Here is a 27966-nt window from a genome sequence, read left to right on the forward strand (position 1 = left end):
CCAAAGTCGAGTAGGGCAGCACACACACAAACCCGGATCCATCATCCGGTTAAGCGTGAGACATGACCCCTGGATGGTTCCAGAGTTGCTGAGAGGGGGTGGTTCCGGTTGAGATGAGGGTGAGTTGGAAGAGGACGGAGGAAGGGGGAGGGGGCAAATTGGATAGATTTAGACCGATCGGAGAGGATCTCACAGAGACGAAAGAGCTGAGGCCTAGTAGAACACAGCAGTCGAGTGGTACTGGTTGTTTCAAGTAAAGAGGCGCGGGTGTTGTGACAAGCGCAGGCGAGATGGGGCTGCCCCTCGCGGCGGTTCACACACTTGAGTGGAGAGGTGTGGTGTGGCGGTGGTGGTAATAGGGATGGATAACAGTGGTCATAAGAATAAGAATGAAAATAAGAATAAGAATAAGAATAAGAGAATGGAAGCAAAGCAACCACTAGAAAGAGAAGCCAATTGCGGCGGGTAGGGGGGAAAGGAGAGATGAAGATGGACTGGACTGGACTGGACTTGGGGGAGAGAAAGAGATGAAGTGGCAGAACTCCCCACTCCATCCTTCATTACAGCGCATTCTTATTATATTTCTCTTATTTTATTAGGTATCCATACTTGACAGAGTATTGTTATCCATGTGAGCGTCTACTAGTTTCATATTATAATAAGACCCCAGGTAAAAATAGAGCCAGATATACTACCACCTTGTACTAGGCAACTTGAACTATCCTCCCACACCACCTGGGCAGAACATTGACCTCCCCCGGTCTGGTCTAGTCAGGCCAGTTCTCTCCAGCCCAAGTCCACTGGCAACAAGTTAACGAATCAACCAAGTTAATTCGCTCAGGCCGTCCAAATTGTTTCAGAATGGCCCTGAAACGCACGGTGTCACGTGTCGATCGTTGTGGCGGTGGAGAAATGAGATGAAACGAGATGAGATGCAATTAGATACATTCGAGTTACTATATTGTTCATAGTACTAATTACTAGTACCTAGATACTAGTAGTATACACTACGAGTGAAAACCTCACCTGGCATCAGCATTTATAGCCGGACATGCATCACTACTTTACCATCCAAAACAACTTGAACTTGAACTACTCCAGGGCTGTAGTCTAGCCCGCCTGCCCCGCTCTCTTACGAATTTTTGGGAAGGCTTGACCTCAGGCCATGTTTCAGCTCATTCATCAACGTGGCCTTGGCCCTTGCATCGTTCAGTGAGGCTGTGAATAGTACTAGCCTAGCCACAGCCACTCCGGGTCCGTAAAAGGGGAGAAGTATTGACATACTGAATCAAATAAAATTGAATTTGAAATAGATATAGATACTAAGCACTAGTACCAGTTAGAGTAGTAGCGCACTCATCGTAATTGTCATGATCATCACATACCGACACACCACTGGCACGGTCTTTTTCTCTCCTTCTCCGTACTCTACTGGGATTTATTTGTAATTCCCTCCTCCCTGCCCGTTTCATCGTCCCGTGGTGGAGATGACACGAGACGAACTGAGAACAGACCGGGTGTTTCTGAGACGAGGAGTGTTTGCAAGTTTGCTCTGCTTTTTGAGTCTGCGTTTTCCTTTAAAAGATTCCAAGATTACTTTTGATTTCCTCCGTCTGGTAGGGGTTTCTTTCCCATTCCTCCCCGGCCTCATCGGTGCGCTCTACTGTGCTGAGAGGCTGAGGTAGAGTCGAGGTCAAGGCCTAGCCCTGGAAATGACTGCTTCGTAGTAACTTCAAAGCTCGGGGCAAGGGCGATCTTTTCTAAAATTATCGCTTTCAAGGAGGGAGGCCAAGAGTCGGTCTGGTCTAGACACCGCCTACTACGGGGTTAAATGCACAGACACGTCATGGATGAAGTGGTTGGCTTAGGTCACGGTACTAGTAGTGTTGTGAGACTGATATTTCTATTTCTCGATGCCCAGTCTGGATATCCGCACGACCCTTGATGTCTTATGTTGATACCTAACCCCCAGAGAATCTCCACATGGCTGTGCTGTACTGTGTATGTACATTCTGGCCAGGAGGAGCAGGTACTGTAGGTGGGGCTTCCACCATGGATTAAATATGATATGACTGAACACAAGACCGCATTGTCTCAACTTCTACTCCGTAGGGCGGAGTGAACAAGCGGGGTGTGGGTATGGGTATCTCTGGAGCCATCTCCCAAAGAGCAGCTTGGCTGTGCAGATCTTATTGTGGGCTCCACTCAGCTTCTCGGGCTTGCACCACCAGGTGCGGAATGGTTTTTTATCTTTCGTTCGTTCTTCCTTTCGTAAAAACATTACTCATTCAATTCGGACTCGGCCAACTCAAGGCAGAGTAGATCAGGTCGGCTGACCGTCGAGGTGTTGTAGTCGGTTTTGGATTGCGCTCGGATCCTCGTCTCCTTCTTCGTTCTTGTATTCTTGTAGAACGATTGTCCGCATGAGTCGGCGTGGTGCTCGACGACCTGTGAATAGCTCGAATTGAGCGAATCCTTGCTCGGGTAGGACGTCCAGGCCGTCTAGTGCGACCCAGCCCCGATGAGACAAGGCTCGGATCTGTTTCATCAAAGGGGTGTTCAAGGGTTTGTAGGCCAGCTGAAGAATAAAGTTAGTTCGTGGTCGGGGGTGTTGAGAGACTGGGTGATCAACTTACGTCGACTACAACGCCGCCCGTCGGGCTTTCGAGCCATTGAGTGGGGACATTGAAATTTGGCGCGGGCTGTCCCCCGATGCTATGCGCTGGGATACCCGAGACAATAATTGTCGGCTGTTTGTAGGCCGCAGGCCACGGGTCACTTGCCGAGCTGAGGGTGCTAACTCGGGGACGCCCACCTGCACGGCTCTCATTGTTGGAGAAAAGCTCTTGTCTGTTATAGTGGTGGGCGAGCTTTTCAGCGTTGGCAAGAGTACGGTTATAGACGAAGATATTCTCCACGCCAAGGTGAATTAACGAGTATACCGCGGCACGCGCCATACCACCGGATCCGATGACAAGCCCAGTCGTTGTAGGGCGCACCGCATTGGCCGGCGATAGACCCCTGCGAATGCAGTTGCAGATTCCGATCCAATCGGTGTTATCGCCGTGGATTCCCTTGATGGGACCGGCGCGACACTTCTCGATGTAAATGGAGGATTCATGGGAAAGATGAGGTTCCGCGTCATCGTTGTTGCGGATTGGGATGAGGGTATTGACCGCTCCAATTGCCCGTGCATGTGGAGACATGGAGTGGAGGAGAGGAATGACTTCGGTTTTGTAAGGCAGACTAACACTTGAGCCGCCAAAGAACTGGTTCTCGACGAGGTTGTTCAGACCACGGAGAGTGGATGATTGGAAAATGCTATACTGGTGAGGCATGCCGCATTTCTTGAACGCCGTATTGTGCATGGCAGGCGACATACTATATTCGACATTTGCTCCAAAGACAAAGAATTGCATGGGATCCAGGGTGAAGGAGCTGAAAAGTGCCTGCTGGGCCTCCCGAGCGGTGATGCTCGGCCGTAAAAGGGTTGGACTTTCGTGAATAAGGGAGGGGTGTGTAACAGGAGTAAGGGTCGGGTTGAAGCAGCGTGATCTGCGTCCCAAGGGTCCAGTGTTGTAAGCGATCAGAGGAAGGGAAGATACGGGAAAGCTTTCGATCCGGTATCGGAATCGTTGCAAAGCAGCGCCGTCCTCGACACTCTCAGCTGGTTGACATAGTCGCACCACATTGCACCCAAGTCGCTTCGCACGCTCGTAGACCTTCATGTATTCATCTCCATCCCAGCCCCCGGGTAAAGGCTGGTATGCCTCGAAATGGCCGATGATCTTGGTGGTTCCTCTGGAGCTGATGATTTGGGAAAGAACATGATCATCCCGGGACAAGTCGGCAGTCAGAAAACTAGGGCCAAGTCGCAACCCATGGCGGACAAGCTTGAGATAGGTTTCATCACTGATCCGAGAGTTTGATGTGGAGGAAGAAGACCCCCGAGGTATGATATAGCTTTCCACGTGGTAGACTAGAGGCACAATGATATTCCTTCGAATCGTGGCCGCCATCTGACTGATGCTATCTGCGAGATTGGAGTCGGCACCCATTTGGTCCGGGGGGGCTAGTGACGTCGATGACCAGCTCGAAGGCATCGACGGTGAATTCCAAGTCCTCTATGTCAAGACCTCGTTCGCAGAGGGCAGAGAATGGAACCGAAATTGCGGAAGTGTAACGCCGCGTCTCGACGGGGATATATGAGAGCGGGAAGGAGGCATGTTGGCGTCTCATTTCGGTGGTATCGTCGGTCACAAATGCGATGAAGCTGAGGAAGTCGCGCTGAACCCGTTTTAAAGTTAGAAATGGAGTGGCAGTTTGAAGTCGTTGATCCCATTTCGGCCCGGGGGACGGGTCGTGGCCATCCTTGGGCTCCTGCTCGCTGCTCGCCGTCGAGGTGGTGGCGGGGGCCTCTGAAAGGTTGAAGAATTCCAGATTCGAACAGCCTCGGTAAATTGGTCCAGAAAGCTCCAGAAAACGGCGAACCTTTTGTGTATCCCACGCTTTCAGATATGACTGAACGCTTTCCGGATCTCGGGTGATGTGGACGACCGGGTGGGTTTGCGCATATTCTCGTAGCAGTCGCTGCCCACTGCGTTCCATTGATCCTGCACCACACGCGATCACGCATCCCTCTTGATTGTCGGATAGCATTGATTCAAAAACTCGAGCCTCTTGCTGACGATAGACGGTGTGATCATTATCCTTCTTGAACATAGCACGGGAGCAGCCAACCATCTGGTGAAAATAGTGGTCGGCATCGATCAAGCGTCGGCCGGACGCAGCAGCCAGTATGACAGCCAAGCTGGACTTTCCGGTGCCGCGAATACCGATGAGCACAACGGATGCCTTGGGGGTGAATTTGCGAGGAGTCTGGAGGGGGCCATTGTCGAAGAGAACCGGGGAGCCGCGGTTGGAATGCAGTTCGCGCGGGGTGGTATGGCGAGTGTAGGAGTCGCTGTGGAGATCGGGCTGTTCACTCGACCTTCGTGAACTGGACTGTGATCGAATGCTCTGCCATGAAGCTAGTCCGGCGGCGTGCTTCCTTGGGCCATCATCGTGGTCGGTCTCGTACAGTTTGCGCTTTGGCGGGCGCACCAGGATAGACATGTCGTGTGTTGGTAGGAGGGAGGGGAGGGGGAGAGGGAGAAGTGGATTGAAGGAAAAAATATCAGATGCCCATGGTGGAAGTGAAAATGTGTGATGGTTGAAGACAGAGCAGAGGAGAGCAGTGGGAGTAAGGTGGGTTTGGGGAAGAAGAATGACCAGGGTGGAATTAGAATTAGGTAAAGGGTGGATTTTGCGGTTTTGCGGGGGAAGGAAGCGGCTGGGCTTCACTGGGTGGTAATTATGGCGTATTGCGTATTGTATTGTGACGATGGCCCGGAACAGCCCTCTGCCGGCAATTCGCATTTCCCCGCGGGGTATGCAAGGAGAAATCTCTTTCTCATAGGACCAGGAACAGAGATGCGAGAGGTAGAATGTAGAGACGTAATATGTAGCTATGTAGCAATTTAACTATATCTATCTTAACATATAACAGTATCTAACATATATCATTCTAGGTAAGTACCCTAGATATTCATCTTTGCAAAAGTTATGACATTTTGCCCGAAGGGGACTGGCTCACCGCTGGCGGACCCGTATTGTATCCAGTGACTTTTGACTTTCCTTTCCCCGGAACGAGCGCCATTCCTACACCTCGGGCTTTTGCGATCCCCCTCCACACTTTTTTTCTTTCCCCCTCGTGCTCTTCCATTTCCATCATTCATCTTAAACCCCCTTGCTACTTTTTCCCCCAATTCGCACGGTCCCATTCCTTTTGTGGGGGCCCGAAGTTCATGGCGTAAGGCGCGACCTGGTCTGCGCACGCCGCCGTCGGCAAAAGATTCAACTCCCCACACTACACTCAACGTTGCATGAATATGCGCTTCGAACCGCCGAGTGGATAATCGATTTTTAAGAATTCAAGCATGAGCTCCGAATCACGCCAAGCCGCCACCGGCGCATCTGGGAAATCAAAGCGTCGATGGACCGATGCCGATGAGGATGCCAGGCCGAATGTGCCGGAGGATCTGGCCCAACCGAAGCGACAGCGTGTATCCAGAGCCTGCGACAGCTGTCGGTCGAAGAAGGACAAATGCGACGGAGTGCAACCGGTCTGCTCAACCTGCGCATCACTATGCCGTCCCTGTACCTACAAGGCAAACCCGAAGAAACGAGGTCTCCCAACCGGCTACATTCGATCGCTCGAGCTGTTATGGGGATTGGTGTTTCAGAGAATCCAAGGTAGTGAAGATGTAATGCGAGCTATGATGCGGTCCATAAACCTGCCCAGCCATCTAGCGACAATGGGCAAGGAAGCCGAAGGTTCGGATACGTTGCTGTCGTCGTTTAAGAACAGTACTGTCTTGCGCGATATTGAGCGGATGCTGTTGGTCCTGGAACAACCGGAAGAGGAACGGGAGCGCAGTATGCAGGCCTATGGTGATGGGGATACACCTCTGGATGTTGATGGGATCCTCGCTTCCTCCGAGGCCCAAGAATGGCAACTTCCAGAGGGGATGGAGCAACGTGAAACGCCCTTCCCGGGGATATCGCCATCACGCACTTCCATGATCAGCTCCGCCCCGCGGAATCTAGCCTACCGAACTAAGGATTCTGGTGTCCAAACAGCCCCCCCTGACGAATTTCAACCACATTCTCTTCCTATATCTTTACGTCCCGACGAACCCCGATCACTCTCCGCCAACACCTCTCTCCAGCTCCCTTTTAACGCATGGCCCCTTCTTGATATCTACTTCTCATACACACAATGCTGGTTTCCCATCCTCGAAAAACACGACATCCTCCGGACGGCCTTCCAATACACCGAGGGCGATGTGTACATGTCCCGTACAGCGTCAGGGTCCGGAGATCACGCCGCTCTCTGGGCGGTCCTCACCCTGGCCTCCCTCCAAGATGCATCGATCACCGCCGGCGCCCATTCCGAGGGACATTCCAACCAATTAAATTCACTCCAATTATACAACACAGCTCGAGATCTGATTCCCTCCGAAACCGGGCCATTCGAGGTTGGGCATGTGCAAGCGCTGCTCATCCTGTCCCTTATTAAGTTCGGTCAACAAGAATGGACATCGGCATGGATGCTCGTCGGCCACGCTGTCCGGACCGCACAGACTGTGGGCCTCGACCAACCATCATTTCATGCACCATCAAAGACCACGGAACAGGGCAAACAACTTGGACGAGCAAAACATGTGTTTTTAGGCTGTTTTGTTTTGGAGACACTCATTGCAGAGCAAACTTCACAATGCCCATCCCTTCGAAAGGGTGATCTGGCTCGTGTTGGATCCCTCGATGAAGATGGGTTGGAAGAATGGCATCCTTGGGAGGATCAGACTGGTCTCCGACCGATGCAGTCTTCACGGGCCTCGATGCAACGTGGACCGCTCCATGCCTTGAGCACGTTCAATCGACTTGTCTCTCTAGCATCTATCCTGAATGACCTCTGCTTCTACAAACAAGACCCAACCGTTTCTCGATCTCAACTCGAATCGCTGGAGCTCCAGCTACAACGGTGGTCAAACGCTCTGCCCAAAAGTTATCGTATCGATCTCCACAGCCAACCCTTGAAGCTGGCATCGCCTCATATCTTTGCTTTGGAAATGACATACCAAAGCATTGCGACCACTCTGAGTCTGCAAATTGCCCTGAGAGAAAGTGACCAAAATATCCCCGACGCACCACATAAAGGCCGTGCAGTGGAAAGCTCAAAGCGTCTGTTGCACCTGCTGCAAATATACATGGAGACTTATAGCTTCTCGGCTACAATACCAACATTCGGAATGATTCTCAAATACTGCGTCCCACAATCTTACACCCGGGATCTCATCTCCGATGTCGAGCTGGGGATACGCAATAAGATCCACTCGTTTTCATCTCACCTGGGACAACTTTGGTTGATGGCCGATCGACCTAATACCAGTCATACGGTCAGCCAAAGAAACCAGGCAATCAGCGTTTCACCGGCCACCCCCCAGCAGCCTGATCTTGCTATCATCGACGACCCTTCCGTACATATCATGCCCGCTAGTACTCCTCACCATCTTACTTCGGCAGATACACATCCTCCGCCAAGCACTTCTCACCCGCCTACATCCGATCCTTTCCCTCCTCTTCCTTGGCTCCGAACGGCTCAGAATATTGACGAAGGGGGCGGCCTTATACCAACCCCTACTCCGTCGATGACTACCCTTGGCGGCTCCGAAGTCTCCGGACAACACGGCCAACTCGACACATCGTTGAACAATGCCATGCGCCAATCCACATCCGCCCCCTCTAAATCCCAAACTGGACCTCCAATGATACCTGATCTCACCCCCCCATTTCCCCCGGGCGGCCAATATCCGACGCCATACCAAGATCATTCCCTTGGACTGAGCCCATTTGTCGGGATGGATGGTTACGGGGCACCGCGACGTCAGCAGCGGATTGCCCCAGACCTTGATGCACTATTCGATGAACTGGCGTCCTTGGATGGTGCTGAGAAGTAAGTGAAGTCGAGACATTCCTAACCTGCCTGGTGACCCTATGGAAGGTCCGATTTTGTGACTGTATGCTAACGTTTGATATCCTCATTACAGACCCGACAATCAACCCGAATTCATGCAAAACCTTGGCTTCGTCGCCGACTCCAGCATGCCGGAGATGTACTCCTTCTCAAACCAGATCGAGCCTTTCTTGCTCGCGCAGACGCAGCAAATGCCCGGAAATGGCCCCCCCGTCTATTGATCGCAGAGAATCGCAGTCACTCAGTATGGCAGGTACACCGAATCGATGAAGGAGCGGGCATTGTTTCGCGGACGTAGCCGCTGGTCGGCATTTTGTTCCGGATCAATCTAGGGTCGATGTACGAAATCACATTATTATCATGGTACTTTGGGCGTGCATATAGGTTTTGAGGGGCGTTGGTACTTGGGTATTAGTATAATAATCTTCAAAGGGTGATGATATCAATAAAAGTATGCATCAACAACCAAAGGGAGAACCTGGATATTACTAATAGTAGTAGATATCAGTAGTAATTTTCAGGGCTAAAGTACCACTACTACTTAGTAGTTCGTACTGCAGATAGCCTACCACTGATTCCTGACTAGTAGGAGGTAGTAACTAGCTACTAGATACTAGTAAAATGTAATTTGTGCTTGCATCATTCAACATACATACAAAATTCATAACTTTTATATCGTTCCAACCATCATCAGCACAATACTGCCCGTGATCATCGATCTGATTTCATCAAGTACCTTCCAAGACCGGTAATATATCTCCAAAGCCTTCCTCTGAAATCTAGAGAGCAGCCTTACTCTCCTTCTCAAGCTCCTTAAAATTAAGCGCCACATGCTCAACAGCAACCTGGTACCCATAAACGCCCAATCCAACAATTATACCCGCAGCCTTATCACTAAAATAGGAGTGGTGTCTCCAAGGCTCGCGCGCATGAACATTGCTAACATGCAATTCGATAAAGGGAATGCCCACGCCCAGCAATGCGTCCCGGATCGCCACGGATGTGTGCGTGTACGCGCCCGGGTTAATCACAATGCCGTCGACTTTGCCACGGGCAGCTTGGATGCGGTCCACGATTGCGCCTTCATGGTTGCTTTGGAAGGACTCGAGAGTGTGGCCGTGCTTTGCTGCGGTTGCCTGTGCGTTGCTCTCGACGTCGGCGAGGGTGGTGCTGCCGTAGATATGGGGCTCGCGGGTGCCGAGGAGGTTTAGGTTGGGACCGTTGATGAGGAGGATGGATTTCGGCATTATGGTGGTTATTGTGTAGGGAGGTGGAATTGAGTAGAGGAGATGTTGTAGTCGAGTTGAATAGTTGTAGATGCAATGGTGGCGTAGAGAGTGAGTATTGGAAATGCGTTGCGGGGATTCGCTCTTCTCTCCGCAATTTCCTGGTCCGCGGTTGAGCGTTTTGCCGGGTGGGTTGTATGGGGTGAACTTCCCGCCTCGGCTATTTGGGTTGAATTGTTCTGTCGGCGTTTCGGTATTTTTCTTATTTCTGCTCGGTGTCCCAATGGGATCAGGCTTGTTTTTCTTAGTCATAGATATTGCATTGAAGGTGGTTTTGGTGGGGTCTGCTAATGACTTGTGGTCTTGGATGTTGTGGGGTAGTAGCTACAGTAGATACGTACCACCCTCATGCAAGATCCTGCCTTTTCTCTCTAACTACGGCTAGCGGTCAAACGGCTAAATCGGTTTTTACTCGCAGTAAAGCAATTGCATCTCCAGTATCGTAGGTAACTTATCGCAACTAGGTATAGAACTAAATATAGCAAAGAGAATGAAGACATAAAACAGCCTAAGCGCTACAATTATACTGTAGCACTAGTATAACTAAATTAAAAAAAACACCCTATGAGTACGGCATTTTCTTTGATTAGCCCTTCATAACGAAACCAAGTGACGGGCGTAACGGTGTAATGATTCACACGCGAGAAATTGATGTGGCCATTTGGCCGCTATCGCCACGGTCTGCCATACTCTTGAGTCAATGCTGGGTAAAATGCAAAACGCTACCTCGATGCCTCAGAATGCTCAATAAGAAAATGTATATCTCATTCCAAATTAGAAGGTTTCACAAGAATACCAACCTATTGCAGTAATTGCACGAAGGATTTCACCTCTTTAAACCTGGAACGTATGAAGACTGGGCTGGAGACTGCGCGCCTGGCCTGAAATGGATACTTTCATCAAGCTCCGTGGCGAATCTCATGTTTTATTGGTTTGCGGCCAAACAGGCTGGTCTTGGCTACTGGCATCAAGTATGCTGTCCACATTGCTCGCAATTTCCGAAGTCAAAGGCTCCAAAGGGCTCATAAATCCGATAGCAAGAAGAGCCACTTGCTCAAATCAACTACCGCAGTCGCGGACCTGCTTCTTACCCAATACGGTGGTGGTGAAGAATATGCCAGGATTAGAAACTTTGATAAGATTCTGGACAAGTTTTCACAAAAATCTAAACTTCAATCATTCAGCTAGGAGTTTCAAATAGCCAAACCGAAGTTCCTCATTCCCCGAAAGTGGTCTAACACCCGCTACATTCGAAAAACTACAGCTTACTGCCTTCCTGAGGACCAAGCTATTTGAAGAGAAGCCTATTATTTTGTACAACTACTTTGGCATGCACAATCGCTCTCTGGAATGACTCAGACTGATGCGAGACAAAGAGCACCAGAAATTTGTTCAACGTTACGATGCGGTATACATCGCCGATGAGTCCTGCATATCCACCATCGTCATGCTCATTCATCTCACATAATTTGAATCACCACAATTTGATTTGTTGAATGTACCTAGAAATATATGAATTTCATGAGTTACGTGCCGCAATCTACGTAACAGGAACCATTTGACTATTATATGCGCCCTTACTGGAAGACCTACCCCTTTCAGGATATTTTCTAGAGAACAATAGTTACCTGAAATACTAGTATGCGAGAGACTTTTAAATGAGTGTCGTGTCATACTAGTACTGGTATATTGCTCGGAGAATGCGTTTTATGTTGCATCCATGGATAGAAAATGGTATCTTTTAGTGGTCTTACCACTTTGGTAACCCTCTATATTCCCAAATACCTGGTCAACTCATCCAATCCTGCTATCAAGCATCAACTTTAATGATCGAAATGTACAATTCACATACACTAGTATCTACTATCTCGCCAGGCATCTCTAGACCCTCCTCCCGGGGCTGCCTCTCTCCCCTCATCACCGCCCCACAGTGGGGTAGACCGATAAGGCAAATCGGCTAGCGGCGGTGACGACCATTTTTCACCGAGAGTGACTCAATGCCACTGCATCTCACCTTTAATCAAGTCTCCTGAACTTGTCATCCTATTCATCTCCGACTACATACCTACATCAGAAGTCACCGAACGCTCCTTCACCGCACTTCATATTCCCGCCATGGCCGCTGGACCCTTCTCGCAGGATGAGCTCGACGAGATATATGCCTTTGCCATAGACCTTAGCCGCAAGGCTGGTGATCTGCTCATGTCGCGTGTAGAGCTACGCATGGACGGCGGAGAGGGCAACTCGCAGGACTTCGAGGAGAAGGAGAACGCCGTGGATATTGTCACCCAGACTGACGAAGGTTGGTTGATCGGAGTTTAGGCCGAGGTAGCTCCACTGGCACATCCAAGCTGACACAATTACCCCAGACGTGGAAGTGTTCATTCGCAGCGCATTGCAGGAAAGATACCCATCACACAAGTTAGTCCAACTCGCCATGAAGCTCCCCAGCACAGCCCAGTCAGCTCCGCATCGACCTCGCTAACAAGACCCAGGTTCCTCGGCGAGGAAACATATGCCAAGGGCGACTCGCGCGACTATCTGATTGACGAGCAGCCAACATGGTGTATCGACCCATTAGACGGTATGATGTGCATTGCAATCAAATCTCCCCCCCATTTATAAATCACTAATACGCTCACAGGAACCGTCAATTACACGCACATTTTCCCAATGTTCTGCGTCTCAATCGGATTCATAGTCGAGCACAAGCCCATCATCGGAGTGATCTACGCCCCCTTCACAGACCAACTCTTCTCCTCCTGCCTCAACCGCGGCGCTTGGCTAAACGAAAAACGCCGTCTCCCACTCATCCAGAAACCCACCATCCCACCCATGCCACCCAACGCCCCGTCCCAATGCGTCTTCTCCTGCGAGTGGGGCAAAGACCGCCGCGATATTCCCGACGGCAACATGCATCGCAAGATTGAGAGTTTTGTGAATATGGCTGCCGAACGCACCGGACGTGGTGGTAAGGGCGGTATGGTACACGGAATGAGGAGTTTGGGGAGTGCCACGCTTGACCTTGCATATGTTGCTATGGGTTCTTTTGATATTTGGTGGGAAGGGGGTTGTTGGGAATGGTATGTTACAAAACTCAGAATATACTGCAATGCGCACCCTTTCAAGCATTTGGTGTGTGGTTTCTTGGTTGGGTTGATTTGCTGACTTTTTTGCTCGAATTAGGGACGTCGCTGCTGGTATTGCTATCCTTCTTGAAGCGGGCGGCTTGGTGACTACTGCCAACCCCCCGGAGAACCCTGATACAGACCCAATTCAAGACGTGCGACTAGGAAGCCGGTTGTATCTTGCCATTAGGTGAGTACTGACTACCAACTCTCCCCGAACATGGGCATGTAGATACAGGCACATACTAATCGGTTTATTGCAGACCTGCTGGCCCTTCGGCTACTGAGACAGGCCGGGAGTCTCAAGAGCGTACCGTGCGCGAAGTCTGGCGTCGCGTTCGTAACTTGGAATATACTCGACCTGGTGCTTAGACCGATAGTTTATATCATCTGGGAAGTATTCTAGGTCATCGCAATACTAGAATGTCTTCGGACATCACTATATACTACAAGTACAGGGAGCTCGTATTTAGCACGCCATCTCGTCTATGTCTTTAGGGTGTCATGCCAGGGGTGATTTTAAGTATAGTTATGTATTCACAACAGACGCCAGCCATCTATAATGCAAGAATCTTGATCTCTATACAATCGTGTCAAAGTTTTGGGGAAAAAGGGGACATTAAAAAGGAAAGGAAAGTGCGACGCTAGACCCAGCTGTCTCTTACAGACTGGACTTGTTAGCACGCTCGGCAACAGTCTTATCAACAAGATCCTTGACATCTTGCACCAGACCGGGAGTTCCAACAATATCCACACCGGTCCAGAGACGAGCCTGCTCAAGACCCTGCCAGATCAATGCCTCCGAACCAAGAATCACCTTCCAGCCACCGGCAGAAGCAAGGTTGGCAATATCCGTCCAGGGAACAGGGTGGTAGCACATCTCCAGTATGACACCCTGCTGCTTCTCCGCATCGGCAGCAGTGCCCAGGAAAGTCTGGATCACGGCGCGGGTGTTAAGCTCCTCGGCCGTCTTGGGAGGGTAGTTGGGAATACCGGAGACGATGGCGGCCGGCGCCTCGAGACGAGCAGCCTCCTCGGGGTCGCTGACTGGGATGAGAGGAGCCTGTGCGTTGACGTCTGGGTTCCGCGCGCGGTCCTCGGCGAGGATGGACTCGACCTCGGCCGCGTCACGGTTGACGATGTAGATCTTGCTGGAGCCCAACCAGCGGCGCATCACATAGACGGCTGTACGGGCAGTACCGCCACCACCGATGATCAGCGCGGGCCGGCCGCGGAAGCGAGAGGCGTCGGGGGCGTTCTTGACGAGCGCCTCGCGGATGCCGTCGCAGTCGGTGTTGGTGCCGACGTATTGCTTGACGCCGGTGGTTGGGTCAGTGCGGAGGAAGATGGTGTTGCAGGCACCGGCTTGGCGGGCGTGCTCAGTGAGATCGTCCAAGTGAGGCATGATGGCGACCTTGTGCGGCATTGTGACTGACGAGCCGACGAATTTGGGGTTGGACTTGATCGAGGCCAGGAACTTCTCAATGGAAGGGGACTTGGTGTAGGGTGGTGGATAAGTGGCGGATGTGCCTGTCACGCTGGACAGGGGGGATTTGTGTCCAGTTCAGACCGAGCTTGTTGTAGACGGTCTGGTGGAGGGGTGGTGAAAGGGAATTGAGTAGCGGGTGACCGTACAGATAGGCGACGCCATCGCGGTTGTCGGGGATGGAGATGGGCTCCTCCGCCGGGGGTTGGCTTGCGATTGTAGTTGCGGGCGCGGCCATTGTGATGTGTGTATGAGAGAGATAGAGGGGAGAGGGGCGGTATGAGAATTAAATTTACGGAGATCAGAGGAGTTTTGAAGGGAGGAGGGGTAATTAAAAGAGCGGATCCGGAAGGAAACCGAGTTGAGGTTGAATTGTGCAAAACCCCACGGTCGTAAAGAAAGAGCCGCGGGGCGGAGAAACGCTTTCTTCTCGGCCACTGCGTAACCCTGCGTAACACTTTCCTCTCCCCACCACCATCACATTACTCACTCACTCCTCTTGATTAGTGTATTGAAAGGTGTTAAATTAACAATTACCTTCGTCTTATTTAATTTACAAGAATATTGAATAATCCTTTCTCTCTCTCCTGCTTGTCATCTATCAGGTTGATATCCATTGGGCCGGGGCAGAATGCTTTGCCACCTGACCACTCCCCCATGGGGAATTGCCTTGGCCATCAACGGTATGCACGTATGTCCTGGCAGCAGCCAATAGCACCATGGGCGTTACGAGGCCCCTTGAATTATGCAATACTGCAGGACGGGTTTGACTATGTCTCGCGTCCGCTCGTCTCCGAACCGAGCACGGCCATCAACTTTTAACTCTAGCGCCATCGCCGCCGGGGGATCGCTTTTCCCCGCCACCTCCATCGTATGCTTCATCATTGGCCCTTGGCCACTCGGCAAACTTCTTGGATCCATTCGGCTCTGCCAATCATACTGATCATTTTTCGCCATTCCATACCCCTCTAAAATGGAGCGTGCACATGACTACCCCGGGCTACCCCATTCTGGAGTTCGGGCATGGAGATGTCCAGAACCTCATCCCCGGCCGATATAGTACTCCACTTTTTAAGCGGCCTCGGAGGTTTCCCCATAATTCAGACTCACTCGAACCAACCAGCAGAGGATCTCGCGTGTTTACACTCAAGCCACAGAGGCGGCCAAGATGCCCTCGCCCAGATTTTCTCAGAAATCCTTGCCTTGCCCCCAAAACTTCCTCTTGGGCTCACCCCTTGGCTTTTATTCTTCCTGCGCACAGCCCCCTTCTCTTCAAACTCTCTGATCTAAATACATTGCCGTTGGATATCGTTTTCCCGGGACTTGGCCCTCTACAAGGTCTGTTGAGGTCTAATCTGCGATATACCTTTCTCCGCCTCCACGTTTCCACCATTCCCTCGCCCCCCCTAACTCGCCTCCCCGGATTTCTTCTCTTTCCCTAACCGCACAAACGCAAATCTCTCTGGGGAACCTCGTGGCTATTTAGATCGCGGCTATCCCCCGGATTCTTTGTGGCAAGATCTATCTTTATTTTCTCCTTTCTCCCATACCTCTCTCCTACTTCCTACTCTCTCCCACCTGCACTCACCTGCACCTTCTCGTCACACACACGGTGCCTATTCCTGTCTCAAGGGAAATCTCTGTTTCTGCTCTGCACGTTACAGGGAAGATCGAGTGTATCACGTAGCCAGTCGTGAAACACTTTTGGGTCCCATTTATTTTCTTTCTATACCTTATATTGAATCGCAATCATGGGGATCCTAGCTCTTGTTGAGGACCGGCCTACGCCCAAGTCTGTTTACAACTGGAGGATCTACCTTCTTGCCGCTGTTGCATCTTGCACGTCGTGCATGATTGGTTATGACAGTGCTTTCATCGGAACTACCCTGTCTTTGCAATCCTTCAAGGATGAATTCAACTTCGACGCCATGGGCGACAGCGAACGGAATCTACTCAGTGCCAACATCGTCTCCACCTACCAGGCTGGTGCCTTCTTCGGTTCGTTCTTTGCATACCCCATTGGTCACTTCTGGGGTCGACGAATTGGTCTCCTGGCTTCTGCTTTGGTTTTCCTTTTTGGTGCTGGTCTCATGCTGGGTGCCAATGGCGATCGAGGTCTTACTCTTCTCTACGTTGGACGTGTCTTTGCGGGTCTCGGTGTTGGCGCAGGTTCCAACATCACCCCTATTTACATTTCCGAGTTGGCGCCTCCCGCTATTCGAGGTCGACTGGTCGGTGTCTATGAACTTGGCTGGCAGATTGGTGGCCTCGTAGGATTTTGGATTAACGTACGTTTTTTACTCTCTCTTCCAAGGTTCTTGTTCGCTTCTTTGCCGAATCCCATCATCTAACACGTCTTTCTTTTTGTAGTATGGTGTCGAACAAACAATGGCCCCCAGCCACAAGCAATGGATCATCCCGTTCGGAGTGCAGTTGATTCCTGCTGGTCTCATGCTCATTGGCGGTGTTTTCGTTCGCGAATCTCCACGTTGGTTGTTCTCACGCGGCCGCCGTGATGAGGCTATGAACAATCTCTGCTGGATCCGCCAACTGGACCAGAACGATATCTATATGATTGAGGAGGTTGCTGCTATCGACCAGGCTCTTGAGGAACAGCGCTCCACCATTGGCATTGGTTTCTGGAAGCCCTTCAAGGCTGCTGGTTCCAATAAGAAGGTCATGTGGCGTCTGTTCCTGGGTTCGATGCTGTTCTTCTGGCAGAACGGCTCAGGTATCAATGCCATCAACTACTACTCACCAACCGTTTTCAAGGCAAGTTGGAACTCATTCCTGAGGAGAAGTAACACGTTGCTAACAATACCCCTAGGCTATTGGTGTTCAAGGAAACAACAGTCTGTTCACCACTGGTATTTTCGGCGTAGTAAAGACGGTAGTCACCTTCGTCTGGCTGCTGTACCTTATCGATCGTGTCGGTCGCCGCAACTTACTCCTGATCGGTGCCCTGGGTGGCTCGATTTGCATGTGGATCGTCGGCGCGTACATCAAGATTGCAGACCCATCGAATAACCCCAAGCCGCACATGGATGGCGGTGGTATCATGGCCATGTTCTTCTTCTACCTCTGGACCGTCTTCTATACCCCAACCTGGAACGGCACCCCGTGGGTCCTGAACTCGGTGAGTCACATGGTCCTTGGCAGAGAACCCGCAAGAGATGCGGGAGATTTCAAGAAGACGTCGAAGCTAACGGAATCTTTGTAGGAAATGTTCGATCCCAACATGCGTTCTCTCGCACAAGCTTGCGCCGCTGCATCCAACTGGCTTTGGAACTTCCTCATCTCGCGCTTCACCCCGCAGATGTTTGCCAAGATGGAGTACGGCGTGTTCTTCTTCTTTGCTTCGCTGATGCTGCTTTCCATCGTCTTTGTCTATTTCCTCGTCCCCGAGACCAAGGGTATCCCACTGGAGAGCATGGATGCTCTCTTCGAGATCAAGCCCGTTTGGCGTGCGCACCCCACCATGGTCGCTCGCCTCCGCGAGGAGGAACAGCAGTTCCGCCACGATGTTGAGGAGAATGGTGCTGCTGCGGCTAAGCTTGATGCTCAGCAGGTTGAAGATGCTTCCACCGAGCAAGCCAAGTTTGCCTAAGTGTTGCGTTTAAATGGTGTTTTCCCTTTTCCTTGCTGTGCAGGTGTCGGAGCTTCGAGTGTATAATCCAGTCTGGGACTTGGATAATGATGGATAATGTTGGATAATGTCGACGGTCCAATCCCTATATGATAGAGATCGATATGAGAAATTTGATGATTTCCTCAAAAACAAATCTTCCGCCATTTATCGTAGCAGATTTTGTCTGGCCTTTCCATTGTGCAAAGGACGAATGTAGAAGCTGTAGATTTGACTGTCGGATCTGTTATTTCGTACACGAAGAGATGTAATAAGCAAGGATTCAAAGTCATCATCAGAGTAATTACGCCTTCACCTGCGCAAGAAGATCAACTTCAATCTCAACGGGCTGTCCAGTCCGCATAGCCCGCTGAACAGCCTCACAAACAATCAAAGCGCGTAAGCCTTCCTCGCCCGAACAGCTCGGCAACGCCTCACCACGAATAACCTCCACAAAATGCGCCAGCTGCAAATCAAAAGGCGCAGCACGGTCCGGCAACTCAATTTTCTCAACCTTCAACGGGTTAGACCAACTCTTCTCGGCAAACCCATCATAACTCCACCGGGTCAAATCAGGCACACTAAGCGAAGCATCAGACCCGAAGATCCGGTAAAAGTCAGACCCGTCCCCGGCATCCCCATTCGTCGCAGTTGACCTGGGAATCATGGGGTTCTCCCCAGTACCAGTCTCGAAATTGTGCGGGGAAGGAGTCGCATCGCAGACCATAAATGAGCCAACGACTCCAGACGCGAAGCGGAATGTCAACGCTGCGCCTTCGTCTGCATCGTGCGGTGGGGCAGGACGCTGGGGGAGAATCTTCTCGGCTTGGACGCGGACGATCGGGCCGAAGAAGTGGTGCATTAGATCGATGTCGTGGACTAGATTGATCGGGATTACACCGCCACCCCGTTCGCTAGATGCGCGCCACGATCCGTTCCCGCCGAAATAGGACTCGGGCTTGTATAGAGTCCACAGGCCATTGATCGCGATCGGACGACCAAGTGATCCGCTTTCAAGAATCGACTTGGTGGCTCGCACGTAGGGGTTGAAACGTCTATGATGACCGACCAATAGCTTCAGATGTGCGTTTTCGGGGGCATGCGCCAGTTCTAACAGTGACCGGCCGGTTTCCAGGGTGTCACTGATTGGCTTTTCCAGGAGGACGTGAACGTTGCCATTTAGAAGCTCCTTTGCCACGGGGACGTGGGTGTGATTGGGCGTGCAGACGATTGCGGCGTCTGGGCGGTCGGGCGAGTTTAATAACTCTGCGACTGTTGGGTAGTAGTTTGTTCCTAGCTCTGAGGCAATTGTCGAGCCGGTCGGCATTGGGTCGACTAGGGCTACTAGTTCCGTAGCGGGATTGCCGATGACGGACTTGGCATGACGGGGTCCGATCAGACCGGCACCGATGATTGCGATTTTGAGTGACATTTTGGGGAAGTAAAAGGTTTCAATTGATGCGGTTCAAATTATTCCGATACAGTGAATTTCACGATGAGAGGCGTAGGTATAGCCGGGGAGAAGATGACGGGGTTATTATGGTCGACATGGTGGGCTTGTCGGCATTGAATTGATGGGCTTGGCAGTGCCAAAGGTGTAAAAGCGGCCTTGACATATCCGATTGGAGGAGTTCTGGGGCAGTATTAGTCGAGCAAAACTGGGGAAATCCTTCTCGCGACGGGCGAGGGGCGTCCCTTTTGACCGAAGGCAAAATCAGACGGCGGGTAAACGATTTTCTCATTTTGCGGGACCGTGGAACGCTTACCCGGTCACGTGACCAGACTGCATTGATTGCAACGTGGGAGAACGCAGCTCCAATCTGTTGGGGATAATGTTTTATTTCCGACGAGGAAAAGAGGAGAAAAGAGGAGAATGAAGAAAAATCACCCGTGTAGTTCCTGTTGTAAGCATTTACTTCCACCTTGTTTTGTATTCCATTACACTTCCTCCTCTTGTTCGATCCCATCCCTATCGACTTGATTCTCTTTGTTGCCACTGCCACAGGTACATCCTAGGTATTCAAAGACTGAAATATACCCTTATCTCTACCTCACCTTCTCCTTATTCTCATATATCCATCTCCGACATTTATTCATAATGGCATTCAACCGCCCTGGTATTGCCTCCATGTCCCTGGGCCGGCCATGGATTCACGACCTCCCCGGCAAGCTGATGCAAGCCGCTGCCCACGGCTTCGAGGGCATGGAGCTTTTCTTCGACGATCTAGACTGCTACGCCCAGCGCACATTTAACGGCGACCACCACGAGGCTGCCCGCACAGTGCGCCGCATGTGTGAGCGCCTTGGCATGACTATCATCTGTCTGCAGCCATTCTCCATGTACGAAGGCCTGCTGGACCGGGCCGAGTCCGACCGTATGCTCAATGATAAGCTGCCCAAGTGGTTCACACTGGCGCGGGCTCTTGGAACCGATATGATCCAGGTTCCCTCCAACTTCCTCGGCCCCGACCCCGAAACTGGCGCACCCCGGACAACGGGCGACCGCGCCGTCATCGTGCGTGACCTGCAGCGTCTTGCAGACTTGGGCGCTGGTGCTGGCTTCCGATTCGTCTATGAGGCTCTGTGCTGGGGCGATCATGTCGATACCTGGGAGGCTTCTTGGGAGATCGTTCGCGATGTTGACCGTCCTAACTTTGGTCTCTGCTTGGACTCGTTTAACATTGCCGGTCGTGTATATGCCGACCCTGCTTGCCCTACCGGTTGCACCCCTAACGCTGCCGCTGACCTTGCTGCTTCCCTTGATCGTCTACGCAACGCGAAAATCGATCCCGCCAAGATCTTTTACGTCCAACTCGTCGATGGTGAGCGTTTGACCGCTCCTCTTGACGAGAAGCACCCCTTCCACGTCCCTAACCAGCCTGTCCGCATGAACTGGTCTCGCAACGCCCGTCTCTTCCCCTTCGAAGAGTCTCGTGGCGGATATCTACCTATTACCGACGTTGCCCGCGTATTCTTCGAGGACCTCGGTTTCAAGGGCTGGGTCTCGCTCGAGCTTTTTAGCCGCACCCTTGCCAACCCCGACCCATTTACCCCCGCTGACCATGCACGTCGTGGTATTGACTCCTATAACAAGGCTGCTGAATTATTTAACTTTGAGGGCACAGAGCAGAAGAGCTTCACTTTTACTCCTGCTCCAGAGCCTTCTTCCCCTGTTCAGCACCGTCTGTAATGGGGCTGGAGATCTTGTTACTTCTGTTGTTTCTTTTCTACACCTGATTTGTACATATTCATCTTTAACGACTGTTGATGATAGACTGCTCTCAAAAGAGCATTTACATAGTATCCAATGCATTGAACATTGAGCGATAAAGTTGAACAGTAACCCTCTATTATTGATAAGTTGTACTTATTGTCTTAGATTCTACCATAGGCCAATAGTTGTGCTTTAGGAAACTGACAAGCAAGCTAGTGCCCTATTAACGTAGTTGTGAAGGTCAATGCTCAATGCAACGTACCTCACAAAGCTAACTTGAGAAGTAAGCATACCTGCTTGTATTTAGAATAGAAGGTCCAGGCCTAGTCCTGGTAGTTTTTGCTGGCCGTTAGTGGCAGGTCGAGCTTATTTTCAAAATCATTTTCTTTGTCGCCGTCTTATCGACCTCTAGTTATCTAGTCTATGCGTACGACAGGTCAAGCTGCAACTAGGAGGCTTATAGCAATGTTCCTAGATTCACCTAGATCACTGAACTCTTGGCTTACGCTGTAAATGTACATATATACGACCTCTGTATTAAATCGTGTTATCTTCTAAAGTGGCCTTCGTTTAATCTGTCGACACGTTATTTGGGGAAAATCCTCATAAAAAGATATTCTGTGAGGTATAGAGATCCCTGCCTCGTCCGCCAGTTTTGGGATGGAGAATATTGACCTACACTTGACAGAATTCCTCTTCGTTACCGTCGCAAAGCCTTCGAATTGTCACTCAGGCGCTGGCATATCTGTTTCCCTGTTAGACCGGTGCTGACGAAGGCTAATTAATGCTTAGATGACGGTTTTACACGACTGCCGGCATAAGGATCGATAAAGGCCGCAAATCTTACTCGCATATTTGACTCAGTAGGCCAATAGCAGCATGTGACACGCTTATTTCGAAAATGCTGTAACGTAAGATATCTGCCGAGGGGTCGTCCAGAAGGTGAAGCGAGGGTCAAGAACGACAGTCCCTGCTACAAAGCCTCTGCCGTGTTGATCAAAGCGATTAAGAGCGCAATGATTCAAGGAGTTTGGTAGTAGCCTTGTTTACAGTATTACTTGGCGAAAAAATAATTTTGTTAATAATTATTCGATTATAAAATATTAATTACCAGAGTCTTAACTCTACCTGTGCCTGGGTAAAATCGAATTTCGTATTTCACCCATAGCTTAAAGCATCTTTGTAGGGGCTCTACTGCTTTGTATTTTAAGCGGAAGCGCTGGACATGATTGCGAAAGGGCGAAGCCGATGTTGGTGAGAAATATTTTTAGGAGGGAAAGATAGACTTTAGCCGATTCCAAGGTCGCAAGGCGGGTCAATCCGTAGACCTACTTAGGTAGGTAAGTAAGGTAGACATCTTATACGGGGCGTTTCTATCAATACATGTTGGAATTTGGGGGTACAAGCTTCGGCTACCTACCAGGCGAACTGCCTTAGTCTAAATTTTTGACTTGCTTGTCTAGAGCCCTGGAGTGCAAATATCATGATATCTATATCTAGTTCGAGTAGCATGTGTGGAGACGCTGCTTGTCCCCCACAGTCTATAGAGAACTGTGGAACTTTGGAAATTACAGGAATCCATCTGTAGTAAAACCACCTACTTAGGCAGCCCCCAATCATGAGTTCCACCCAAAGCCGCTAGTCTACCATTATTGACACATAGTCCGATCCCACCTTCTTGTCCTGAAAATATATTGAAAATTCCGTGGAAGCACCCGATGGCACCATCTCAATTGTGTAATTGAATTTCTTGCCCCTTTGACCATTAAGCCCCTTGAAATCTTCAAGATCGTCGTAATTATAGTCACTGAGGTCGAATTCAAGTGTGGAATGCTCCGTCACACTAGCATCGCTAGATCGAGCCGGCGGCCTTTCGGCTTCACTCTTGTACATCTGTATTGTAAAGGAAGACGGTGGGAAGTCTTTCCTGTTGATGAAGGTTTCGTAGTAGTCCTTTCGAATTGCATGTGATTTTGCAACATCTTCGCCCTATAATACTTATAAGAATGCTAGGTTGTGCGGACATATTCAAGAGCGCATACTTTGGTAATGTACCAATCCATCATCCCCCGCACCTTATAAAAGCCCTCATGCTCACAAATGTATCTCTCTTTCTTGCGATGGACTCCTTCAATAAATTTTGCGTTGCATGTGGTACCGATGCATGTTCTCGAGATTCTCGACAATATCTCAGGAGCATTAGGCACATGTGTAGTGATTGGAGCATCCATGAGCCCCTTTAGGATAGCGCCACGGCAGATAGCAGTTCGTCTTTTAAATCAGATGTTAGTAATTATGCTCCGTCAACAATTATCACGGAGATGGGGCCTACCTCCTGATAACGCTAGATTGACAAATCTCAATTCCCTGGTTGATGTACTTGGCCTCAAGACATTGATATATATAGGGGCTCGAGCCAAGCCCCCCAACAAGAACAATTCCCTTGATAGAGCATCAGCATCCTGGAACCAATAGCACAGAGCCCTACTTACTGTCACACGTAGCCCTTTACTTTCGGCTTTAGTCACCTGGTTCTCCACCAGTCTCAAGAGGCCAGGCACAGCTCTCTTGTGAAACGCGTCGCGAATGTCCGAGCTGGACCTCTGATCAGTCAAGAATAATCGGTGGGGTCGATAAAGAGACCTACCCAGAAAACCAGATATGGCCATCCTTGATATAGGGCTTGCGGGAATGGTCATTTAACTCTGCGGCCGTTAATGGCCCTTGTTTAATCGACACTGGATACGTATCCCAGCCATTTGCTTCTCCAAACCGGGGCTTGATGGAGTACTCCCATTCATTTGTTAAAATGGCTTTTCGATCCGCCGGGCTAAAGCCAGACCACTTTCGGCCAATACGATTCCTGCATTGTACTATAAAGTCTTCGTCAATAAAGATACCGCCACACACACTGCCTGCACATCGTCACGTTAGCTAACACATCTCTCGCTTTGTCAGAACAAAGAGAGTGTCTCATCAACTCACCGTCGCCCTCAACCGATTCGTGTAATTGAAGTGGCTGCTTGTGACCAACTGTATAGGTTATGACGTCCTAATAATGTGAAAAAGGCAGTTAGTGGGTGTTGTATCAGACAATACTCTTACCACGGGCTCGAGTGCGACTTACTACGGTCCCGCCTCCGGCATCGCAAATGACGAACACATCATCTGGCTTGGTGTCGCTGCCACGCTCAATGAGTGCTGCCAATCCGGCTGCCTCGGGCTCGGGAGCAAAAGTTAGGGAGGTCGGGCCGGCAGGGCGATAATCAAGAATCCCCGCCTTCTTAGCGGCCTCCGTCATGGCACTGCGGGCATAATCTTTCCAAATGGCAGGTACAGTTAGAATCACATGGAACTGGAGAGACTCAACAAGGTAGCTGGGACGAGCTTTGAGAATGGTCTTGAGTGTATGTTTCCAAATTGCACGAAGGTAATCTGCAATGCAATCCTCGGCCGTTTTTTCACTTTCACGCAGTAGCATTTTGGCACGACCAATATGCACCGACTCTTGGAGATCCTTCCACATGTCATCTTCCCGCAGCAAAAGAAGCTTGAACCATTCAAGCGCTTCTATATCGTCCGGGATCTCAAATCCCCACAAGGGGGTATCGGTCGCGGGTCCAAACTCGTAGTACAGCTTGGTGGGCACTTTAGCATGATCACCGCGCATCCCAGGCCATTGTGTTATGATGTTGATATTCTCCTGTTTGAAGTCCGCCAATGTTACCCATGAGATACCGGAATACCTGCCCTTGGAAGCAGCATCAGCATGGGAATTCCTAAATCATGTTTGGAGAGAAGACTGACGTAGTTCCGAAATCGATACCAATTATCAAGCAATTGTGCAGAGCAGCCTGCTTTGACTTATTCAACCTGCCAACGAAAGATTTCAAACGATCTTTGGGTACTTCTGAGGTTTTCCTCAAGTAGCCATCTGCGTAGGTCCTCGACATCGTGGTTTGTGGTCTTAAGATGTAAATTCAACTTGAAGTAGGGATACGATGACAAGGAAATAAGAGGCTGTTGATATTGTTCGCTGATACGGAGGCACGCGCGTGTCAAGTGAGCGTCTGATAAAGAAACTGGACAGGATACAGGATGTCAGAAAAAAAAGGCAAAGGGATTCGGAGAGGAAGGAAGAAAGGAAGAAAGAAAGACAGAAAGAAATAAGGAGAGAGACTAGACTACAGAAAACTGACTTTACCTACTCCTCGCGGGGGGAAGCCTGCCCGAAGCCCAACTTCAACAATAGCATCCACTGTCCAAACTTCCTGAGTTCAATGGCTCAGATAATGTTCATGACAGCCGCAATCGGCCCGTCTGTTTGTCTCGAGCTCGGATAGACTAAGCCTCTTGGGACAGCCTCGCGAGGCAACGGCTGTGCGGCACTGTTACATGGCACATGGCATATATTAGCTCCATGTTGGTCGCTGCAAAGAAACAGGTGCATATACTAATGTGCTAAGACTGCGCGAGATACAACCCCCTGTCAATCTTACGAGCCACGTCATGCGGCTGAAGTTTGCAACCTAACCTCTTGGCACGGCGCATGTTATTTTCTAACCCTACCGCAGATACCTAACGGTATGCGAATTAGTAGTCTTGATCAATACAGATATGACGTGGTATTTCTTCATTATACACAACAATGAAAAATACTAGTAAGAACAACAGCATCAGACAACAACCGATTTGACTTAACACTGCCCCCCCTCTTCATAGCCAAACTACCCGGTTGCTTGCGTTCTGGCCGAAACTCAAGCGTCGAATACTTTATCACAAAGGGTTTATCTTCCATTGACATCTCAGTCATGGTCGAATCGCAGCAGCAACCAACAATTATACAACGGAGCCCCGCCTCCATAGGAACCGAGGGGTCAGTCGCGATAACCATTGATGAGTATATTAAAAATTCTGAGACGGGGAGCAGCACTCGCGGGAGCCCGGCGTTATCGCTTGTCTCAGGTCCTCTAGAGGGGGGCCCAACAAGCAAGTCCAGGTCTGGAGGAGCATGCAAGGCGGGAGAAGCCACCTCTCTCGGGTTTTGCTAGTATCTCCAGCGAGGTTGAGCACCGAAACCTACAATATGCACAACTCCAACAAGAACTGACTGCTGAGCGCGACAAATTAAGCCAGCTCCAGGATACCAACCAGTGGCTCAAAGACAAGATACTTGAATGGCGTAAAAAGTGTTCGCAAGTTGAGAATAAGCTGGAAGATGAGACCCGGCAGCATGACCAAACAAATCGCATATTGGAGCGGAAGAAGCGGGACGCCTCCCACTGGCATCGCCTGTTGCAAGATGCCAACCGCGAGATGGAAAGCGCAGCGAACAATCAGCAGATTTACCATCAACTAGAAGACTCCGAAATTACGGCGCAAGCGAAGCGCCTCCGCGTGGATATTCGCGACTTTGCCTTACGATACGCCGAAACCAACGAGAGTGGCATTCATGTTTCCCCCGCCTCATACTCCATACTCGAAAAATATCTTCAAGTGCCTACAAACATCCTAAACAACTATTTGGACTCTCCTTCATCCCGTTCATCCATTATCCGCGCTTTCCTGTGGGCTTATCTCCATGATAAAGTTTTTCGACAATTCAGATGGGTACCAGAAGACGTGGGACAAGGCATGCGCTCCCTTTGTGACTTTATAGGTATTTCACACAACAGTCTAAGAACGAAGTATTCGCCTTGAGAGCTAACACGATTCAAGAGCCATCGGCCAGAGAACCATCTGAGTTGAACGAAGAGGTAGAACGCAGGCGAAAGATGTGGAGGGCTCATACCATCAGCTTGGTTCTAGAGATGAGGAACAGAAGTACGAACGTGATGCACGACAATCATCTTGAGTTCCTCTCGGAAAAAGCAGAGATCCTTGCTAGTTTCCTCAGTCCTTTAGTCTCATGCAGCACCCGGGAGCTGATGGGCCCACTGTCAAGGCTTCTGGAGGAAAGTTTGGCGCTCGACCAAGTGTTCAGCCAGCAAGTTGCACGGTGGACTTGGCACCTTCCCAGTGATATTCCTTGCGTATTTGACGATGCAACCATGGATAGATCAGAGCATAAAGATCTAGAGGGAAACAATCATGAAGTCCAGCTGGCCATGGCCCCTGCCCTCATGAAGCAAGGCACATCCTCCGGTGATGAATTCTTGATAAATGAAGTTCACGTCAAGATGGAGGTGGAAATCAAGTATAAGCCTCTGTCGCAGAGCAGTGGTTCTGGGTTTCGCCAGTATATTAAGACCTTAGGGAAAAAGCACACAAAGTGAATTTCCTAGGGGGGGGTCCACATGTGGATGTCGTGAATTACTTGGAATTTTCTTTGTAATATTGGCAGTCACTTATGCTATACATACCTGTCCATGCACTATAAAGCAGACAACTCACCATGGAATTGCCAATCAAAGCTATCTGGTGACCATGATATAGCAACATCGACCTATTTCGAGTGAAGTACACATGCACAGGAAGCCCAATAACGGTGTACTCGTGGTTTTGAATTGAGCTACATATCCACAGTTTACCATGTCTTTCACGAGACCTGAAGCTGGATTTGTTTGAACATCTCATATTGGCCGTAGTAAGGCAGTCTACTGTACTTCAATTAAGTATAGAAGTCTCCAATTCACGGATTATAAAGTCA

At 50.1% G+C, this 27966-nt stretch overlaps 10 protein-coding genes across 10 annotated transcripts; 5 read left to right on the forward strand and 5 right to left on the reverse strand.

Moving 5' to 3' along the window:
• Positions 1 to 2323: 2323 nt before the first annotated feature.
• Positions 2324 to 5115, reverse strand: N7533_009940 (putative quinate pathway repressor protein QutR; the record flags this gene model as incomplete). The annotated part of the gene is made up of 3 exons (XM_057106590.1): positions 2324 to 2578; positions 2637 to 4019; positions 4081 to 5115. The coding sequence occupies 3 exons, from the start codon at positions 5113 to 5115 to the stop codon at positions 2324 to 2326; spliced, it is 2673 nt and encodes an 890-aa protein (XP_056955807.1).
• Positions 5116 to 5978: 863 nt separating this feature from the next.
• On the forward strand, positions 5979 to 8799 carry N7533_009941 (putative C6 transcription factor QutA; the record flags this gene model as incomplete). The annotated part of the gene is made up of 2 exons (XM_057106591.1): positions 5979 to 8557; positions 8652 to 8799. The coding sequence occupies 2 exons, from the start codon at positions 5979 to 5981 to the stop codon at positions 8797 to 8799; spliced, it is 2727 nt and encodes a 908-aa protein (XP_056955808.1).
• Positions 8800 to 9357: 558 nt separating this feature from the next.
• N7533_009942 (type II 3-dehydroquinate dehydratase) lies at positions 9358 to 9825 on the reverse strand (the record flags this gene model as incomplete). Its single annotated transcript, XM_057106592.1, has 1 exon — positions 9358 to 9825. The coding sequence occupies one exon, from the start codon at positions 9823 to 9825 to the stop codon at positions 9358 to 9360; it is 468 nt and encodes a 155-aa protein (XP_056955809.1).
• Positions 9826 to 11979: 2154 nt separating this feature from the next.
• Positions 11980 to 13364, forward strand: N7533_009943 (inositol monophosphatase family protein; the record flags this gene model as incomplete). Its single annotated transcript, XM_057106593.1, has 6 exons — positions 11980 to 12166; positions 12234 to 12285; positions 12360 to 12448; positions 12509 to 12947; positions 13051 to 13182; positions 13256 to 13364. 6 exons carry the CDS (start codon positions 11980 to 11982, stop codon positions 13362 to 13364), a joined length of 1008 nt encoding a protein of 335 aa, XP_056955810.1.
• A 289-nt stretch (positions 13365 to 13653) lies between these two features.
• Positions 13654 to 14716, reverse strand: N7533_009944 (shikimate dehydrogenase family protein; the record flags this gene model as incomplete). The annotated part of the gene is made up of 2 exons (XM_057106594.1): positions 13654 to 14530; positions 14628 to 14716. The coding sequence occupies 2 exons, from the start codon at positions 14714 to 14716 to the stop codon at positions 13654 to 13656; spliced, it is 966 nt and encodes a 321-aa protein (XP_056955811.1).
• A 1513-nt stretch (positions 14717 to 16229) lies between these two features.
• N7533_009945 (sugar porter family MFS transporter) lies at positions 16230 to 18085 on the forward strand (the record flags this gene model as incomplete). Its single annotated transcript, XM_057106595.1, has 4 exons — positions 16230 to 16766; positions 16849 to 17250; positions 17306 to 17614; positions 17699 to 18085. The coding sequence occupies 4 exons, from the start codon at positions 16230 to 16232 to the stop codon at positions 18083 to 18085; spliced, it is 1635 nt and encodes a 544-aa protein (XP_056955812.1).
• Positions 18086 to 18407: 322 nt separating this feature from the next.
• Positions 18408 to 19535, reverse strand: N7533_009946 (Gfo/Idh/MocA family protein; the record flags this gene model as incomplete). The annotated part of the gene is made up of 1 exon (XM_057106596.1): positions 18408 to 19535. The coding sequence occupies one exon, from the start codon at positions 19533 to 19535 to the stop codon at positions 18408 to 18410; it is 1128 nt and encodes a 375-aa protein (XP_056955813.1).
• Positions 19536 to 20201: 666 nt separating this feature from the next.
• On the forward strand, positions 20202 to 21293 carry N7533_009947 (sugar phosphate isomerase/epimerase family protein; the record flags this gene model as incomplete). Its single annotated transcript, XM_057106597.1, has 1 exon — positions 20202 to 21293. The coding sequence occupies one exon, from the start codon at positions 20202 to 20204 to the stop codon at positions 21291 to 21293; it is 1092 nt and encodes a 363-aa protein (XP_056955814.1).
• Positions 21294 to 22955: 1662 nt separating this feature from the next.
• Positions 22956 to 25270, reverse strand: N7533_009948 (Hsp70 family protein; the record flags this gene model as incomplete). The annotated part of the gene is made up of 8 exons (XM_057106598.1): positions 22956 to 23306; positions 23360 to 23588; positions 23650 to 23759; positions 23810 to 23912; positions 23965 to 24232; positions 24303 to 24369; positions 24445 to 25063; positions 25125 to 25270. The coding sequence occupies 8 exons, from the start codon at positions 25268 to 25270 to the stop codon at positions 22956 to 22958; spliced, it is 1893 nt and encodes a 630-aa protein (XP_056955815.1).
• An 858-nt stretch (positions 25271 to 26128) lies between these two features.
• On the forward strand, positions 26129 to 27592 carry N7533_009949 (uncharacterized protein; the record flags this gene model as incomplete). The annotated part of the gene is made up of 3 exons (XM_057106599.1): positions 26129 to 26316; positions 26378 to 26976; positions 27036 to 27592. 3 exons carry the CDS (start codon positions 26129 to 26131, stop codon positions 27590 to 27592), a joined length of 1344 nt encoding a protein of 447 aa, XP_056955816.1.
• Between the last annotated feature and the right edge of the window lie 374 nt (positions 27593 to 27966).

This window comes from Penicillium manginii, assembly GCF_028828005.1.
Source record: "Penicillium manginii strain IBT 31320 chromosome Unknown utg000007l:1.0-2284322.0:1.0-2285126.0, whole genome shotgun sequence".
NCBI lineage: Eukaryota > Fungi > Ascomycota > Eurotiomycetes > Eurotiales > Aspergillaceae > Penicillium > Penicillium manginii.